The 20,922-nt window shown below is 38.4% G+C and overlaps 1 protein-coding gene across 2 annotated transcripts in view; it reads right to left on the bottom strand.

Moving 5' to 3' along the window:
* Positions 1 to 20,922, bottom strand: part of uacab (uveal autoantigen with coiled-coil domains and ankyrin repeats b) — a 68,653-nt gene that overhangs the window by 29,176 nt on the left and 18,555 nt on the right. Inside the window, exons 1-4 of one of the 2 annotated variants that reach the window (XM_079810866.1) lie at positions 6,525 to 7,274; positions 4,970 to 5,100; positions 1,187 to 1,275; positions 552 to 616 (exon numbers count right to left, since the gene is read on the bottom strand). In XM_079810866.1, the coding sequence (XP_079666992.1) occupies positions 552 to 616; positions 1,187 to 1,275; positions 4,970 to 5,100; positions 6,525 to 6,560 (321 nt within the window). In that variant the 5' untranslated portion in view covers positions 6,561 to 7,274. Of the gene's footprint in view, positions 1 to 551; positions 617 to 1,186; positions 1,276 to 4,969; positions 5,101 to 6,524; positions 7,275 to 20,922 lie in introns of those variants that run through there. The other variant, XM_079810865.1, reaches the window with a different exon arrangement.

Genomic DNA, 20,922 nt, shown 5'->3' with positions numbered 1-20,922 from the left:
TGACATCACAGAAATAAATTATATTTTAAAATATATTAAAATAGAAAACCGTTATCTTAAATTGTATTAATTATTACAATTGTATTACAATTTTAATGTTTAAATATGATTAAATAAATGCAGCCTTGGTGAGCATAAAAGCAATATCTTTCAAAAACATTTAGAAATTCTGAAGTGTATATATCATGATTCAAGTCACTGCTATGTAACACAATAGCATGTTCCTCTTGTATTGTTTGCTTTACTTTTAATCAGCACTGCATCTCAAAAAGGTATAGTTTGGACTGCACTGAAAAATATGATTTGAACTGAACTTCGGGGAATGATATGAGTGCAAATCTAATTATAAAAATTCTGTATTGGCATTGTCCTAGTACAATGAAGGCTGTAAATATTCCTCTCGTCATCACAGTCCTCAGAAAACCTCACATCTACACTTCAAAAATACGTTTTAATACTTTTCCTCCACATCAAAAAAAGGATACAATAGAGCATAAATTCAGTTTCTACACTCTACTTTCAACTGTGTTGATTGTGAAAAACAGCTTTACCTGGAGTAGTTTCTGCACGCACAGTGACTGGGCATTTCTGGCTGCCAGGTGTAAGGCATTTTTTCCTACAAGAACAAAACAACAATTCAACAGGAGCCATTAGGTAACGAAAGTCTATTTTAATCTTAATTGCTTTTATAGACCAATGTCAACATAACAAAAACACACCACATTTATTCCTATTTTACATAAAACAGTTCTTCTATAGAGAGTTGATAAGCGCAGTATCTCTAAATTATATTTGCATGACGTGAGTACCTCAATGGTTCTTGCAGAAGCTCCTATGTGCTTGTGCAGTTCAGCAAAAGCCACTTCAAACCATTTGAATATCTGATAAATGTCGAATGCGTTAGGCATTTGAATACTTTATTAATGATTAAATGTGAATAAAAGCCTAATTTAAACGATTACGATCTCTTCATGAACTTTTTAAAGCAGACTTTTAATGAAGGGAAAGAAATCTTTCAGGTTTCATTAAAAATATTGTTATAATAAATGTCTTAGTTTGGAACATCATTTTTGTGTGAATTATGCCTTTAATGAAATTCACACTTTTACACAAAATGATTTTTATCATTATGTGTGTTTTCTGGTAATCTCACGAGCTAGGTGAGCACACTCATCAACATTCTCACCTGTGGCATCCGTGGCTGTAATATCCACACCATGATTAAGAATGAGATTCAGGCAGTCGAGATGTCCTCTGGAAGCAGCAAGATGAAACCTGGAGAAGAAAAAAAAAAAGATAACAGATGAGTGCATGCTGAAAATTGATGCCTGCTCCTACCACGGTCATCAGCATTGTAGAGGAGAAAGGACCACCATCAATATAAACTCTCTCTCTCTCCTTAAATGCATCTGCATGCAATACCCTTCACTTTACATTACATGAGCATACTTTTTAAGCAGATAAATATACTTACATTCATTGTTGTAATGCTGGCCATGTAGCTTAAAATATCTATGACTGCTTTAGATGCAAGATAATGTTCATATTTAAATGATTCACATTCACACAAGATTCAGAATAGATCAAAACTTTGAGCTCAGTTTAAAGAGGTGAGACTGTCCTCTGAGACATGTTGATAAGATAGGCGTACAGATGTGTACCTGTATTTGTCAAGTGTTATTAAGACAGTGTTGATGGTGAGAAGTCAAACATGTAGACAGGCCCCTGACCTAAAGCCCCTGACCTGAAGTTGTGGAGAACTTCACACACTGTCCCAAACAACCACCCATGGAGAAATGGATGGGTGGCAATTTGAGAGGAAAAAAGTCAGACTTATTATTAGAATTGAGGACAAAGATGATGTCTTGTGTGTTATCAACACCATTTCAGCCATGTTGTGACTCATCAAAATAAGTCACTTTTTGAAACTATTTTTATGAAAATTCATACAACATTAGTTATGATAGCTTTTTTGTAAGCCATCAAAACCACATTGTTCAACTACAACAAACTTGCATCTAAATTTCAAAACACAATTTCAAGCCAAAAGGGAGCCACAGCTCATTGCTCTTACATGTTTCTGCAAATATGATTTCATAGTTAAAAATGACTAGAAGAAGGTGGCTGTTATTATGGAAGTGACCCTCTGTGATTAGAAGAGACTGAAGGGCTCAGATGGTCATGAAGACCCAGACATGTCATTCTAGCTTGGCTCCAACTCCTTGGCTGACTCGCATATCTGAGGCTCCAAGATACATTATGTATTTTTAGAGGTGGTAGAGAGGAGTGTGGGGTGGTCGGTTTGAATTCAAAACAAGACTTTTGCATGCTGCACTAGTCTGTCGCCAGAGTCTCTGCAGTTCAGCAAAAGCCATTTCAAAACATTTGAATATCTGATAAATCTGGAATGCATTAGTAATTTGAATACTTTAAATGAACACAAGACTCATTGGCAGCTAAAAGCCTCTAGTAGCAAAACATTAAGTAACTCAAAAATAATTATCTGAGCTTCTAGAGAAATTTACAGTGAATTTCTTATATTCAGTGTCCAAAATGAACTGAGACAATATACTAGTGATAGAGATGTCTTACTGGTAATGAATTTTGCATTAGTTTTCAATAATAATAAAAAATAGACTGTACTACAATAGCATTTATTCATTTTTACTGAATTTTATATGTTCAGTTTTCATTTTAATATATTTCTGTATTATTCATTGCAGTTAGCTGGCAAGAAAGCATTTCTAATTTTAGTTTACATTTTTGAAATTCAAGTTTAATGTACAAATTCAAGTGACCAAAAAGGCCATGTTTAATAGTTTTAGGTTTAGTTAACAATAACACCAGTTTTAAATCCTGCCAGGGTCACATCCCAGACCAACTCCCATTCCCCCTCTCTCTTCCTGTACTTTTCTGTTGCTTCTCAGCTGTCATATACAGTATGTTAAAAGGCTAAAATCCTATTTAAAAAATCCTGTTTTTCTATTGTAGCATTTTTCTATTCTCTATTGTAATCTTTGACAAACAGGACTGGACATATTGTCACCAAATTGTCCACTAAGGTGAAAGTTGTATGCAATATACGTATATGTTATACGCAATGTGTGTGTGCATCAGCAAAGGGCAGCTTTAAATCATATATTATGTATCAGTTCCTAACAAAGTTACTGGTCAACTTATTTTACATAAATCAAAATCAATTGTACTCTCATTCGGCACTTGTCAAGTGTTAATTACATATCTTGAAAACATTCATTTTCAAAAGTGGGTGTGTTAAAGAAACAAAAAGTCATGGTCACAGCAGGAAGGTCTAGCCTATATTTCCTGTAAACTAACCATCAATTAGCAAGTTCCATCAAGCAGGTGTGTTTCATGCCATGCTCTTTTTTAAACATAAACAGCGAAATCTGCTCATTTCCATCTGCCCACTGGGCAAAAATGCTGTACTAATGCAGGTTACCAATTTACCCACCAGAACTACTGGATTACACCCTACAAGCCCTGTGGTCTGCCCTCCCGGTGAGCTATTCTGACCGGTGAGGAAAATAACAGGCTGGAGGTGCAGTCTGCATGTGGGGTCCTGCTATATATGAACAGAGGATTTCCAAATCCAAAGTCAACATGTGTGACCTACTAGACTATGCACAAAAAGACTGCGTACGCTCCTGTTCAGGTCATTTGGCAACCATTAGGGTACACAGACATCCATAAGCATGTTTCATATAACAGGCTGGTGTTTATTAATTGAGCTCTGTTACACTAACGCCGACCTGACGACTGTGACGGCGGCGAATGCACTTGATTTAGTCCTGAGAAATTCTAGCACCTTATTACAAGTCAAGCTCATCTCCACCCAACTGAGCAAGAAGAATCTCACACTATGACAAAAATACCCAAAGGGGAATGAAACAAAGCTGTGGTTAAATCAAGCTAAAATGAGTTCATCTATGCCTTAAAAACATCAGGGATGGACGGGAGGCCAACTTGGCTTTCTAAAACAGGAAAAGACGCAATTGATCTGATAGTGTTGAAGTCTACTGTGTGGTCATTTAATAATGTGAAACATCAATCAGTGATACTGAACAACAAGGTTCAACGATTCACCTCGAACCCAAAATGCTTTTCTTGCATTCATCCCAAAAATAAAGCAGCATCATCTATAGCTCTCTGGACTGGGAGTTTTCAGAAGATTACATAACCAGTTAACAGGAGAGTTTAGGAAGGATGTTCTGGGCTCTTCTGTTCTGCGCCTGGTCAAGCATATCTGATCACAACATGTTGTTTTCCAATCTTAATTTAAACCCTTGGCCAGGCACAAAATGTCTCAACATTCTCTCACAATCAACCTGCTGCATGATAAAGCGGTGTAATATATTGAAAGGGTTAGTTGAAGATCATATTCAAGAGAAGAAATTATATATTTTTTCCTATAATGAAAACTTTTGAAAATTATTGTGCCTATACTATTACATAAAACTTAATTACAGGTTTAAAAAATATGCAGATATAAAGAGTGAAAGTATGTGAGATTTATGTGTGAGTATTATATATGAGATTTGAGGTTTATGCGAGTATTATAAATAATCCCACAGTGTGTGTACTGCATGTGATAGGCAGGGATATGCAAAACGACAGTTTTTCAAAGCAGACTAATTGGTATGCTGCCTAGTCTATTAATCTGTCTTAAGGATGCCCTGTATAATTAGGCTGGTTTTGGGTTAATCCCAATAAGAGAGGCCACGTTTCTTAGGGATGTGTTCTTATGTTGAACAGTTAGACAGCCTGCAAAGGGGACCAGAATACAGGGTTCTGGAAAAAAACAGTCCTTGCGTTTCAAAACTTATCGTAACACACTTTCTTACGCACACACACAAAAATCTAGATAAACTAGTTGACCTTAACAATAGTCTAGTCCGTTGCTGGATGACTGGTAAACCATTGTGACCCATCCCTAGTGACAGGAACTTACGCAGAACGGCCCTCTACATCGAGTTTGGTAGGGATGATGCCCTTCTTGCCAAGCACTGCTGCGACCTTGTCCACCTCCCTCCTCTCCACTGCCTTCATTAGCCTGTCATCATACTTATTCCAGTCTGTGTTCTAAAGGATAGAGATAGAGAGAGAGAGAGACAGAGAGAGAGATCAGCACATTCATAACATCAACATAAACACAAAGACAGCAGTGTCTTGTTCAATAAAACTGCCGAGGTGACACCTATTGTTCATGACTCTAATGATCAGGGTGGGGATCACTAGTGTAATTAGCTGAATGAAGGAATGTGAACAACTCCTGTACATCACATATTTCAACATTAAAAAGCACAACAGGAAATTAAAGGCTTTAGTCACTAAGCATTAGTCACCCACAAGCTGGAAAAATAGTTTTACTATGCAAGACCCCATATAGGCCTGATTATATTATTCACAAGCTAATGGTTATGGATAGACTGGGTAAACCCAGCCTGATCTGCGGGCGATTAGATTTCACCCTGCAACTCAGTCTGGAAACCTGTACATTCATTTCTACAGCTTCTGTAACACTTTTGCGGGAACCAATCACAGACTGGCTTATTCACCTGGCGCGCTATTGGCGGGTTTAACACGATGATGGATAGAAGCGATGGGTTGTTGCCCGTTGATCACGCAGTCTGATTGGTTGAAGGACTATCCAATTGCGTACAGAGTCATTTAATGTATGCTCGTTTGTCATGCCTCTTGTGCAGTAGAAACTACAGAGCAGACTCCCCAGACCAAAGTTCAATCTTAAATTGAGCTTGGTCTGGTGATAGCCAGACAAGGTTATGGATGTACAGAAAGATCACTCCCTACTTCTACATACATAGTAATTCTTGTTCTTTTTTTTGTTTTTTGTTAATGTGCATACTAACAAATAAAGTACCATTTCGAGATGCATGGTAAACATGAATATATGAAATATATATACTATATCTGAAATCTGCATCTATTGGAAATGTATATTTGATGTTGAATGCCAATACAAAATTTAAAAAAAAAGAAAGAAAAAAAGGCATGGTCACCTGGAACTGATATTTAAAATCTAAGGAAATAGATACTTTGTCTTAATACACATTTTGCAAATCTAATAAGAAACATGTAAAAAATAGGAAAAAGAAAAAGGATCAACATCAACAATAGATGCTTTTAAGCCTGGCATGATCACACAAGTTGACACAAGCTGTTCAAAGGACCTCTTAAGCTCCAAAGATCTCAAGCAACAAATCACTCTCCAAAGAATCCTGCAGCATTCCTGGATTCCTTGAATTTATGGATATAGCAATAAGTCACTCTCTCACACTGAGGCAACATACACACACACACACACACACACACACACACACACACACACACACACACACACACACACACACACACACACACACACACACACACACACACACACACACAATGAAATGGCCTCTCTCCCTCCTGCCTTTTCATACAAGAAAAAAAGAACTGAGAAAAGTTTAAGGGAAAATCACTACTAGGAATCTCTTGATACCTACAAAGTACATGGAGGTGCATTTGAGCCATCGACTCATCTTGGTGGTCCTTTTGCAGTGTTCTGGAGAAGTACAGAAATAAGAAAAAGTTCTTCTTTTGTCCGACAAAATGAACACTCAGCCAGCGAGTGTTTGTGTGTGTTTGTGGTCTTCAGATAAATCCCCCTCTCCAGCAGGCAGCCAGCGCCTCGCAGGGGGACCAGAAACCTCGGCAGAGCCCTCCAACTTCTCTCCAGCCCACAGCCTCTCCCCGAGACTTCATCACGGCATGAGAAACGATGTAAACACACAAACAGAGAGCCGCTGTAGCACAGGGACCAGCCCCGGGACAGCAGCTCCTCCTTCGGGGCTGAGTCTGTCTCTTCCCCTCTCTGTTAGACCGTCCTCCTGTATGCACAGGTTCGATCTTCTAAATCTAGGCTGCTTTCAGTTCCCTGCTCCTCTTCTTGTGTCTCTATCTGCTTTGCTCCTCTATGCCAAATGGCAAGGTTGTTCAACCTCTGGCGGTAAATATGTGCGCTCCTCCAGGTCTAAAATATCCCTGTAAACAGCACGCAGACAAGCCGTTACCTCTTTATTTTTGACCGTCAGACCTTCCTCTAATGACTGATTGGGGTAGAACTGCTAATAATAAACCATCCTAGCATATCTAGTCCATGAGTAACCGTTACGGTGACACCCGTGAGCAACAAGGCCAGCCAAACGAGAGGAACCTCAGTGCTGCCGGCACATACTGCATCCCCCTCCGAAGCCACGGCCGCACATAAAGCTACAACCATTAATCTCTGGGAGATTAAAGTCTCAAGTCCAGACCAGGTCATCATCTGGCGGTCTGACGAGACGCTTCCAGCCTCACACCGGGAGGGGTCGGAGTTGACGGATGAACCGCACGGTAGCAGGATTAGGTGTCGGCTTTTTACAATCAGCTGCCTAGCATATGGAGCCTGGAAGCCCGTTTACTATCGCCCCCTGCCATCTCTCTGTATCTGCAAGACAAACACTATACAAAAGATCTTTTTCCAAAGGCAAGACGTCAGCTTTTAATTTGGTAGGTGAGAGATTTGAAAGCGGCTCAAAAGGCAGCAGGGACGTGTTAGATTTTCACACCAGTGCCAGTGAGGGAGTTTGGTTACCCCTTAAAATGCCCCTCTACCCCCAACGATACAGCAGCATACATGTGAGAATACCCGGCCACACATATAGCATGTCATATGGGGGTGCTGGGTAGGGTATCGACTCTCAAAACCTGCTCAGTCTCATAGAAACAATGAAACTGAAATGGATGCATATAGGTACTAGTCCCTTAAATAGGCACAACAGAGAGTGTGTGGATGTGTAAGAGAGAAGACTATTTCTGTTTTGTTTTGTCTTTTGCAGAGGACACTGGGTGAATAGACAATAAACATCTCACAACTGTAATTCAGTGCCATCTTAAAAGGACACACTTGACTGATATTATATTAATAAAGATTTATTGTTTAAACCTGGAAATTACATTTCTAAATTTAGTTTTTTGACAAAGAGATCTATTTGCGAAACTTTGAGGAAGTTTAAAAAGTCGTGAGATAAAGGCTAAAAAAGTGCCAAACATTCTGCGAGCCAACTTTGCTCTGATTGGCCAGAGTCTGGCCCAGTCTGTTACGATTCGTCTACAGCATACAGTGCATGTTTCAGAAATTAAACAGCCATTAACATCGCTGAGCTTTAGGAAGCCTCCGGACGGAGCTGAAGTTTAGTTATTGTACACACCGTAAAGACTAACAATGACGTTGATTTTACCATATCAATCCGAGCATGAGTCTGATGAGGAAACATCGGAAGAACTAGTTATTAAACCCGAACCTCCATCGCAAGGACGACTTGAGCAGGACATTTCTCAGTGATACGCTACTCATTCTGAGGTACATTATGTAAGGCCCTATGATTTCCGCAATGCAGAAAACGCGGATCGAATCGCGAAATCCAGTCATAAAAGCGTAATTTACTGTACAGGGCTCAACATTAAGCCGGTTCACATGCTTGTCCTTCGGACAAGTAAATCTGTCACTCGTCTGAGTAAAACAATTTTCTTGTCCGGAAATTCTTTTATTGTGTGTTGTAAATACAATCAGCTTTGACATATTTAAATCTGCATATTTGTGATATTTTTACCTTTTATAAAGGGCTTTTTTTTTTTTTTTCATAATCTTATTAAATAAAGACTATGCTTCAGCTTTCATTTTATTTTTTTAATTTGATCTAGAAATTAAATTTGAATAAGACACTATAGGGCTGTTACCAATCAAATTAAATAATTTACACAATTTTTTTTTACAACTGCATTAAATAATGTTATGAGATTGATTTAAATATGTTTGAATATACAAATAAGAAATGTTGGAAAGATGAAACTAAACCACCAGTAGGTGGCAACAGGTGATCGTCATAATGAGTGAGTCATTTACCCCTTTTCCACCAAGGCAGTGCTAGAGCTAGTTCAGAGCCAGAGCTAGTCCCAGTTCATAGCTGGTTCGACTGAGGAGCCTTCTAAGAACCGTTTGCTTTTCCACGGGCTGAGAGCCACAACAGAGCCATGTCTTACGTCACTGTATACGTCTCATCTCTCTCAGCAACGCTAGCGAGGTGTTGCCAAGTCTGCGGTTTTGCCGCGGGCTGTTTTTTCATGTCCGCGGGTTGAAGCGACCCCAATTATGTGATATTTAGCCCCGGGAATGCGAATTTTAGTAGGCAACCATGCAAAAAAAAAAAAACATTTTACCCCCAAATGTGATTTTTACAGGGGAAGCCCCCCTGAAACGCGATTGGGCTTGTTTTGAGTAGCAATTGGGCAGGTTTTGTTGTGAAAACCTGGCAATCCCGGGCAGCGGGAAACACAAACACACCAGGCTTGCGAGATGCATCGGCGCTGCGCAGACCGATCCACGTATGATATTTAAAAAAAACGCATGAGTGAATCAAAAGCATAAGGAGTCGTATGCTCTCGCTGGACTCGTTATCATACGGCGATCGGTCGCTGCACAGCACCGCTGCGAACAAGCCTTCCATCAACAATGCAAATGTTGTGTTACTATTGATTCACATGGCATTACGATCCTACATCGGCATCAAAACACAACGAAAACAGCGAATCCAACGCATTCATGCAGTTCGCCGTAATTTGTATGGACGGAGATTACAAACGAGCAGCAGCTGTTAGCTCCATTAGGTGCTATTTCAACAATGGCGGATCTCAAGTTTGTGTTGGTCTTGTTGACCCCGCCCCCAGCGCCTGACGTAATCGGTTCTTACTTCTAGCCCTGTTCTAGCCCAGCAATGTTTTGGTGCTACTTAAGAACCACTTTTCCTGGCTCGGAGCTGCGGCTTTGGGTGTGGAAACACAAAGAACCGATTTGAAACTAGGCTCTGGATCCGATCTAGCTCTAGCACTGCCTTGGTGGAAAAGGGGTAATTGAGTCATTCATTCAAACGATTCATTCAAACGGATGGTTCATTCAAGAATGAGGCAGGCCCTGTCCCTGCTCGCCTTTGATATGCGCCCTCGATGCGCACTTCTGCCGAGCCCGCACTAGTGCGGGTTATGCAGCAGACTTCTTCCCGACAGTCAAGTCACGGCATTAATGTCGTGAAACTGCGGACTCAGAGGAAGACCGTGAGGGTTTAGGGTGCCATTTGGGACAGGGCTGCAGTCGTTTACGAATATGTAATTGAATCTTTGATTCAACCAATTCATTCAAAACGCTGAATCATTCAGTAACACACCATTGCTGTGAGATGCGTTATGGTTCTGCTGTGATCTTTGTTTGGAACTAGTTTGCTGCTGAAATCAAACAAAAACTGTCAATATTGCATTTAAAATGTAAGTGGCTTAATGTTAATTAATTGTTTATGGAACTGTCATATGAAATCAGAGTCATTTTTAGTCGTGATGGTATTCAGGAAAATAGCACTCTTGGTTCTGTGATGTTGCTTAACTGTAGGCTATCATATGTTATAAATATAAAAACTCCAAAATTTGTAATTTTAACCGTGTATGTTAATTGAGTTTCTTTGTATGAGCGGCGCTCATTTGTTGCGATTTCTGCTCGAGAGGCTGCGCGAGCGTCAACAGCAAAACATTATGTCAGTTTATTATGTGATGTTTTATGAACAAATTTTGGGAGAAGCATGTTCAGATAATTAAACCCAATTAAACACGTGTGGAGCACATCAAGCTAATCGATTTAATCAACGATAAGAGGCATATATATACACAGCAGATTTACCTTCTTTCGTTGACCGTTTTTATTTTAGCATCCCTCCACCACCCCATCTCCTCACTTTGATTTTAATAAACTCTTATTAGACGTCAACACAATCCATAATAAAATACAGTGTAGTTCTAGACTATCTCTATCACGGGGGGGATACTCTGGGTTCGGGCCAAAATTCAGAGCCCGGAGCCCTCCCCCGGACAGCACGCCAAATACGCATAATCTTTACTTTATTTAGTTTGATGTAAGTGTGAACTCGTGAAACATTATTATTATTATTATTATCCACTATCGATCGCCACTTACACTAAATGAATGCAGAATCATTCTTGCATTTTGGTGATTCCCTAGTAATTTTTTGTTATTGACGTTTTAATAAAAGATACTTATCCGGTCGGGCAAGTAAAATTCTCTTTCACTTGCCCCTTCTAAAAATCCACTTGTCCCTGACATGCGTTAATGTCAAGCCCTGCTGTATAATGCGTAATTTCACAGAATTTGTCAAATGTGTCAAATTTTGAAATCTGTAAATATTAAACCGCAAAAAGACTATTTAAATATGAATCCTGCATGCGTTTGCGCCATTCATTCACACACTCGCTGTTTTCAGCCTCTGTAGTCTTACTATATGAGGACATGAACGTCATCTCCAGAGCCACTTCATGAGCATTTTGCAGTTTAATTTCAGAAAAACCTACCGTTATATTATAAACGCACAGAAACTCAAGATCTTCACGACAACTCGTCAAAATAAAAGTTGGGTTTAACTTGACAAAAATACTGTTCTTGTACAGTAGAATTTAGATGCGTCTCAATGTAATAATAATAATACTAACATTAATAATAATAAAATATTATCAAACCTTTATTCTTTAAGGAATAATGAAGAATTATTATCAAACCTTTATTCTTTAAGGAATAATTAAGAATTTTAATAACAATCTTAGTAAGTTTCCTTACTTTTTTTATATGAAAAAAAAAAAAACTAAAAAAAAACATTTCCACATGAAAGTCATATAAGCTTGGAATGATATGAGCGGGATTAATTTATATTTTTGCAATCAAATATTACTTTTAAAGGTACATCAAGAACTTATCAACTACCTTAGCATTCTTTTATGTAATCATTACATCTCCAAAGATCAGTGCACTTATTTTCTGTTCCAGAAAAAAATTCTAAATTAACAAAATCATGACATCCCCTAATTGTATGCATTTAATAATCAAAAGTCTTAACCTCTGGGTACATTAGACAGATAGTGTGTAATGCATGAACAAAACCCATTTGCATACAAGGGACAGGTGCAAACAGGTTGGTTTGTTTATAAAGTTGAGTAACAGGGTGTGTCACATTTCTAGTGTTGATTCAACGTGCACCTGTGAAATCCACACACAAAAACACACTCTATGGTGTGTTTTCAGTGCGAACAGGTTAATAAGACCAACGGGGTATGAAGTGATAAGCCCTCTGAGGGACAATGTATCTAAGTTGAATCTTGGCTGCCGGGCAGTCTGGATGACTCTATGTGTTATAACTCATGTCAACGCCTTGTAAAAATGAAACCCTATCCCTCATCCCAAATCACACACACATACACACCCACAAAGTCTTGCCTGGCAACAGCAAACGTACATGGCCATAAATCAAGACACAGAAGAAAGCTATAGATACTTATGTCCAGATATACTAAGATATAACAGAGAGAGAATAAGGGTCTGAGCAAAACCAAGCAGTTACAATTGGTGTGACAAAGAGTGATCAAGTATGTGTCTCAGTGGCAAAAAAAAAGGAGAAAAAAAAATTTACGTGTCAGTGCTTTAACTACTACCTGCACTAGCCCAGGGCCATATGTTGACAACTATGAGTTATTAATGGCATATGCTGAAATCTGCACAACAGTTCACTCAACAGGCTCATCTTCTCTTCTGCTCCCCCGTAAGGACACCTGCAGCTATGACAGCACATGACATTTACATCCGTTTTGGTCACTTTTCCATTCTTCTTACACAGAAAATATCTCGTCCCATCAGATATGTGACATGCCATCCACACATCAACAGGTCTGATTTAGTGCTGCACTGACCACAGATGGATGAGTTGCTATTGAATCACCCCCCTGGAGCAGAGTAGAGAGCAGTCAAGGCTGGATTTAGAAAGTTCTGGGAGCAGACGTAACCCTGGTGGGATTGCTGAAGGTGGGATTTTTGGAGATCAGCCTACCCCATTACCAATTCCACATCAAAAACCTCTCAAAGCCGGATATAACAAGCCTTAAGCAGAGAATACTGATATAAATATGCTCTTTTTTTTTTTTTTAAACCACAAAAAAAAAAAAATAATAATATAAAAGTGGCAAAGCATGGCAAACTGGCTTAAAAGGTGCTGTATGCAAGTTGTTCACTTTACTAATGCATAAAAATACCATAATGTGCTTGCAGATATGTAGGAAACGTGCACACCTACTCGTTTCTCTTTGAAATGTACGTTCCGTGTCGGAATGTCTGTTTTTGTTTTGGTCTGTGCGATACCACACACACCACTAGTTTACCCAATAGTATTTCGACATCCCAGGTTACCAGTTGGCGGAAAACACATCGTATTGCAGCCATGGAAGCTAGCGAATAACCCCGGGTCAGAGATCGCAGCATCCTAAAAAGCCTCAGAATCCATCTAAAAATCTTTATGATCGAGAGTATATTAAAATAAAACGAGGATAAATCAACTCATCAACTTACACAGTGTGACTTTCATTGTCAATTGCGCTCGCTCATGTTGCGTGTCCTTAAGATGGCAACCCGCGTGAGCGATTGGGGGGGACAACGCTCTCCAATATTTACCTGCAGTCCCATGCCAATCCTGCATACTGCACCTTTAACGTTTCATTGGATATACAATTACCTACAGAGTTGTTATTGTTAACTAAAACTATTAGGCTAAAATAAAATTTTCACTAATTGAAACAACTGAAATAAAATGAAAATATAAAATATATTAGATGAAAAACTTAGCCTGAAAAATCACTGTTTATGAGAAATGCTGAAAGAGGAGTGATACAAATGGTGAAACTGTTCCCGTGGTGATACTGGTAGAATAATCGCATGGCTAGAAAAGGCTCTCAGCCAATCAGAATCAAGAACTAGTTGTTGTATAGATATATAACACTGGCCCACAATAAGAGAAATTATAAAAATGTCATTTTTAACATGAAAAGGATAAGTTTATTTCACAACAGCTCTCTCCTATATTCGCATATACAGTAACCTGTTCGGATTATATGCAATATCTTGATATCATTTTAATGGCCCATTTAGTGAGTCACTGTTGGTGTTAAAGTTATATTTTGAGGGTCTAACCTGTCTTTACAGCGTACACTGACTAGTTAACTGGAGTCTTTCTGAAGGTCTAGAAACACCCAGTGTCTGATGCTTTAATTAGGGCCTCTATCCTCCCAAAAGGCATCTTGATGATCTCAGCGAAGTGTGTCGGTATGCTAAAGAAAGGCAGAGAGGAACTATTGGAAGACGGTGTGTTTATATGTACAGTATAGCTAAACGCAGACAGCTACTGGCTGAGAGCAGCCTAGGCCCACTGACGTGCCCATTATTATGACTGACAAGGCATACTGCTGCCATGGCAACACTGAAATGGAGTTAATGGACTTAGGGTGTATCTGTTTCTCACACATTATCTAATCTTCAGTTATAACTATAGGCTAGTCGGCTCTGACCCCACCAGTTAACGTCAGTTATCTCCTGTGGTGTCATTAGAGTCAGCAATAGAATGCTAGACTAGGGAGTAGAGATGTCAGAAATACAGGACGGTAGCAAGGTAAATGATACCATGGTCATATTAATTTCTTTAAAATGCCTGGGCAAGGTATTCATTTAAACACAGTTATGTCTAAAGTGAATGTGAACAAGCAGAATACAAGAATAAATAATTACTATAATAATGAAATGCATAAAATACAAGAACTAATTAATAAATGTTCAATACAAAAAAATGAATCAATAAAATGCATTTGGACCAAAACATCAGAACAGTGAAACACAGAGACACACTTGGGTCTCGTCCAGCTGTTTGATCACAATGTTCTGATCTGACCTTTGACCCAGTGCCCAGACAACTTCCCTGCTATTTTCCTCTACTTCCGACAGCTGGGTAAAAAGCAAGATCAGATTTCTGCTGACCTGTACAGTGTCATCCTCAGGTTTCATCCTTCTGGAGAGCAGACCCCACTGCATAATTCTCAACACATCTTAAACCATTATGGGACAATCTAGCGATATTTCAGCGACACTATTAAACAAATACATTTGTGTTACTTCAGTCTCTTATGAATATTCAAGTCCTTGACCATCTGTCAAAAAGCTTCTCAATTAAAACTAAAAGAGAATCATGTCTAAGAGTAGCGTGCTCATTATTGTGCAAACACTCAGAGAATATCAACAGATAAGAGAGGAATTAAAAATTAACATCTCAGATGCTTTCATTAATTAAAAGCAAACATGCTCACTGTCATCTCTCTATCCACCTCTCCATCTCCTTCAGAAATCATTCCAATTCTGATTTGGTGCTCACTGTTGTGCTGCTTAATATTTATGTGGAAACTGTTATAATTTTTTCATGAATCTATGATTAATAGAAAGATCAAAATAACAGCTTTTATTTTGAAATAGAAACATTTTTTTTAAAAAACATTATAAAATGTCATCACTGTCACTTTTGGTCTATTTAAAGGGGTCATGAATTGAAAACCTAAATTTTCCTTGATCTTTTTCACATGTAAGAGGTCACTGTACTATAAAAACATCTTGTACGTTTCAGAACTCAAAACTTCCGATTTTAATCACATTACGACGTAATAGTGCAAATGAATCAAAGATGATTAATATACAGTCAGATGTTTATTGCCGTAAATCAAGCCAGTGGCTAAACGGTCAATTTCACATTGTTTCTCTAGAATGAAATTAATCGGCTATTAAAATTGTGATTAAATATAGAAAGTGATCAAAGAACCATCCCTTAATAATAATTTTTATAATCAACTTTATAATAAAAGTTTCAGCAAGTTTACTAGTTCTCGCCCAAACTCCTGTTATAATCAATGACGCTGTCTACACTGATCAATTAATCTCTTATTTACATAATGTTTGCACTGTTAGTTGTGAGGAAAGCATCTGTGAGAGTGCAGAAATCGAGTTACAATGACAAGATCACTGCATTCATGCGCTTAACAGATATGTCTGTCATCGGCTCATCGCTGCAAACTTTATTGCAACAAGAGTAGATTAGAGCTGCTACCACTGATCCGGAGAGAGAGCAGCTGCCATGTAAAATGTACAGATAAGCAGCTTCAGTCTTTTCAACCAAACATTTAGTTATTTATTTGTTACAAACGTTTAAATAGCAGGGGACCAATGTGTACTGGGATACATTTTTATAGTTTTGGTATGAACATTGATATCTAGCGATTATAATAAATCACTATTAATACATATAAAGCCGTGTTTCCACCGCAGGAACTTTCCCCAGGAACTAGGGACTTTGGGGTGGTACTCTGTGTTTCGACCGCAGGGACCAGGGTCTAAATGAAGTTCCGGGTAAATATTTCCCCCTCAAAACGCCTCTGCTCGCGAGGTAGTACTTTTTCAGAAAAGTTCTGGAACTTTCGGGGGTGGGACTTGGGCACTAAACATGCTGATTGAGTGAGTTCATTGTTTGTCATTGAATCATTCATTCACTCACAAACGCGGATTCATCCAGTAATGAAACAAGTCTTAATGAATGAGACATGTCTCCTTCATTAGGACCCGAGCACCGATAGTGTGAGAACCCTATTGTAATTGCTCAACCTATTATTATTCTTCTCCGAAATGAATTGCATTTTTAAGGGCCTAAACATGCTCGAAAACTCATGAAACTTTGCCTCACAAAGTTCTATGTTTCGCCATGAAAGAGGAAGTTGTTGTTGTAACTCAGGCATACAATGTCCTATCTGCCCTAAACTTCACATGTTTGATAAGAGTCCTGGCCTGAAAACATCTACATTCCAATCTTCAGTTAGTCATAGCGTCACCTGCTGGCAACAGGAAATGGCATGCTTTACACGGTAATTCACTTATTGAACACTTGGCTAATGTATGCGATTTACACCACAAAACAGGAAGTTGTTGTAACTCAGGCATACAAATGTCCAATCTGCCCTAAACATCACATGTTTGATAATAGTCCTGACCTGAAGACATCTACATGGCAATATTCAGTTAGTCAAAGCGCCACCTTCTGGCAGCAGGAAGTGTGGCACATCAAAATGACAAATTTTTCATGCTTAAATGCATGTCGCCCACTATTCTATATTTTCCTAAAGCCACTGGGTGACGGTGGTCCCGGGTGCGAGGGCCCTTTCATCGCTGCTTGCAGCTTTAATTCAAATAATTGTTTTAATTATTTTGTTCAAATTAAAATATACTGAAGCAATGAACATTGTCAGAACCTGTAGTTAATTGTGTGTTATTTTGTTTAGTAACTTGTCTGTTTTTTCTTCAGAATCGTGGGAGAATCACAATCTCAATTTTAAACAAAAAAAACTGAGATTCTCATTTCATCTAGAATCATGCAGCTCTAGAGTAGATTGAAATATAATGCTATAATCATCAATATGTTTCACGATTAGTTAATCTCCACAGCTGTAATAGTAAAAGAATTCAAGAGAGTTCCACATATATATATATAAACTTTTGAATGATAGTGTATGACAAATGCAGTGGGTCAATGCACTCAGAATAAATGAAAGGCCAGGATAAACTTTAAACCAGACTGAATGCAGTCAGGTCAGATGCCTTATTCATCATTCCATCAGGAGGGACAGATAAGAGACTGTGGGTGGCACAGCATATCTAAGTGGATGCTAGACAGGGGAGTCATGACTTCGGAGTTCATCCTCTGTTGGTTGGCGCCAGTCCGTCCAACGTCTCTATCAAAGCCGAGGCATCTTATTCCACCAGAGCAGAGTCCTATCACCGCTCTGATGAATGAGGATGAATACCAGACTAGAAAACTCCCACTATAACTCTCACAGTCACCCCTCTTTCAATTGTTATTTCAAACTAAATTAAATACGGTCCCTTCTCATGTCAAGGGGCCAAAATAAACAGCCTCTGCACTCATAGGCCTATTTATTGAAAAGTTTTATGGAGCTTTGGAGTGAGTCTCTCTTAAATGGGCAAGCTGTCTAAACCATGAAAAAGATGTCCTAAAAAAGTGAGCTTGTGGTGCTGATATTTCTATAGATTTTTTACTTGCTGATCTTGGGAAAAAAAAGTTCCCAAACATTACGAAAATAGCTGGATAAAAGTGACTATCAAAACTCTTACGTTTGATTAAATATGTATAACATCTGAGAAAAAAAAAATTAAAAATGAAAGAGAGGTGTGATATATCTCAGAAGCCAAAAAAGTGAAATCTCTTTAATAATAACAGTCATGGTAGGGAATGCTTCGGATTTTTGGCATTACATTACAGTGACCTCGCCTGCTCCCATTTCTGTGGATTCTGGCCTGTGGCGGAAAATAGCAGAGCGTGACAGCACTTTCTAAAACACATTTCAATTTTTTCACCTACAATAACACTGGAGCCCCCTAACGGACTGACTTAACCACTGAGATGGACTGTTCCTGCAGTCCTTTCATTCATACATTAAACCCAGGACAAAATATATGCACATACAACTTTTGATAAGAATTACAAAATATTTAGATAACTAATGATTACAGTCATTAGTTTAAGAAAACAATATATTTTATTCTGTTGTCTATATCAACTCCATAGGCGTAATTTGCAGGTTTAAAGGGTGGGACATGTCTCCACCACTTTTTGAAACATCGCGCGTCCGGATGTACCTAATACAAATGTGTTAAATAAAAAGGCAAAAAATTTATAAAACTATTCAAGGGCAGATTAGAACCCAAAACCGCTCTCTGACAAGCTTAAAAGTTCTAGCCATAGAATTTTAGAACACATAAACGTTTATTACGGATCTATGTATTTATTCACTAATGTTAAGAATCTCTGGACTAACAATATATTGTATTATAAAAATAAAAAAAGTAAGGATGAAACCATTGCATTACTTATATGACTTCATCTATGTCGATAAATTAAAATCAGTGCACTTTTGAAATTGATTTCTGGACAACAAAATGTAATTCTTTTCTGCAATTGTTATCATACATCTCGGATATAGCATTGTATTGGCAACTCCCACCCCACACCCCCAACCTCCTGTCCCACCCACTTTTTAAAACAAAGTTATGCCACTGATTAGGACTGAATCCGACTGGAATGAGAACTTGACCAACAAGTATCATGTCTATGATGTTACTTGAGCTATTGTCAATAATTTTACGACCTCTTCAATATGTCCCACCCAAAACTTACATCAGTACATCAATGGTTCTTTAAAAGAAACTGATTGCAAAAATTTCTCACAGCATTCCAGAAATGTAATGGTCCACATATTTCAATATAACAATATTTGCCTGACCACGGTTATCTCATCTATATCTTAGTAAAATCCCAATGGAAAAACAAGAGAAGAAATGTTCATCTGGCCCAATATTGCATTTGCCTGAGGGAAACACCTAAAACAACATAAAACTAAAACAACACAAGGTACACAAAGATGAGTTGATCAGTGAAGAATGCAGATGAAGAACAGAAGCACAGACAGTAAAAGATGAGTGTGTGTCTGTGTTTGTTTGGGAGTCTGAATGTCAAAGTGAAAGAGACAGAGAAAGGACAGTGCCAGCTAAAGCCTAGCAACCATCCCGCTCGACAACCAATGTTGAGAATGGCAGGTTAGGACTTGTCTCACTACACCCTTTAGAAACTCCTTCCCACTCCCCCTCCTCTTACATACCACACACCACACACACGCGCAAAATACCTACTAAATGGTTCTCAACTTGGAAGAAAAAAAAAAAGAAAAGTATTCTTTGTATTAGTAGCTCTGTCTGGGATGGTAGGCCTCCTTAAGGCACTGCCAGGGCCTTCTGGGAATTTCTAAATAAATAAAATAAATACTTAGTTAAATATTAAATAAAAGGCATATTTCAACCAAAAGTTGCACACTCTTATGTCGTTCCAAAACTATATGACTTTCTTCTATGAAGCATTAAAGATCATTTGAAAACATGTTTTGAAAGTCAGTGGTCTAACAACAGATATTTTATAATGGAGCTATATAGAAACTCAAGTCAAACTCAAGGTCTATGTGAGGGCATATTAAAACAATTGCCACATCTTTCCTCTAGGAGGCAGTCCTAATGTCTTACATTTCCAAACTATTGTTTGAAACCTGAAGTGCATTGCCAAGTCTTCTATGATGCATTAGGCAAGCTTGACTATTGATGATTTGTTAAATATAGCCATCCAATGTGACCAGACAAAAGAAAAATCTGCTTATGCTCCTGTAAGATTTTAAATCATTCACGGGAGCTGTCTGAGAAACACCTTTTGTCAGGTTACTTTACTGCTGATCATTGTCAACCAACCAACACAACTGCAGTCAAAGTTACTGTTGCTGTGGTTCAGCACTGAGCTGTGTGTGTGTGTTTGCTGAAGTCAGCAGAACCAGAGCCACGCAAAATCACAAGCTGTCACAGAGTGTTTGGAGACCCAGTTTCATTGTGTCTCTCTCTAAAACAGCATGTGTATAATATACACCTGTACCCAAAAAACAGATAATCTCTGCTAAAGCCTCAAATGTTTCATAAAAGGAGGCTCAATATTTTTCAGGATCAATAAAAATCAACCTTAAATGCATTAGTTCCAAATTCTATGACCACTTCTCTCAACACAACAGGAAATATATACATTTACTACAAAGGCTTTGCTAAAGTCGGCATAAAAAGAAAAAGAAAAATAAATGTCGGGTGGGACTCGATTTTGTCCATCGGGAATTGATTGGTCATTGAATTTTTGTGGATTGCTATTGTTGTAATAATGCGAGTGACAGATTAAGAAGAAAAGAGATGTCGCTGAAGTGGGAGTTTTATGAGGGAAGTGGATGATTATGAAGGCACATGAATTTAAGAAAAAAATGATGTGCATTAATACAAATCAATAAACACTACAATATTAATAAAAA

This window comes from Gobio gobio, assembly GCF_949357685.1.
Source record: "Gobio gobio genome assembly, chromosome: 2".
Lineage (NCBI taxonomy): Eukaryota > Metazoa > Chordata > Actinopteri > Cypriniformes > Gobionidae > Gobio > Gobio gobio.
Note: the sequence above shows the minus strand (reverse complement) of the source record. Positions and strands in the feature narration are given on the sequence as shown.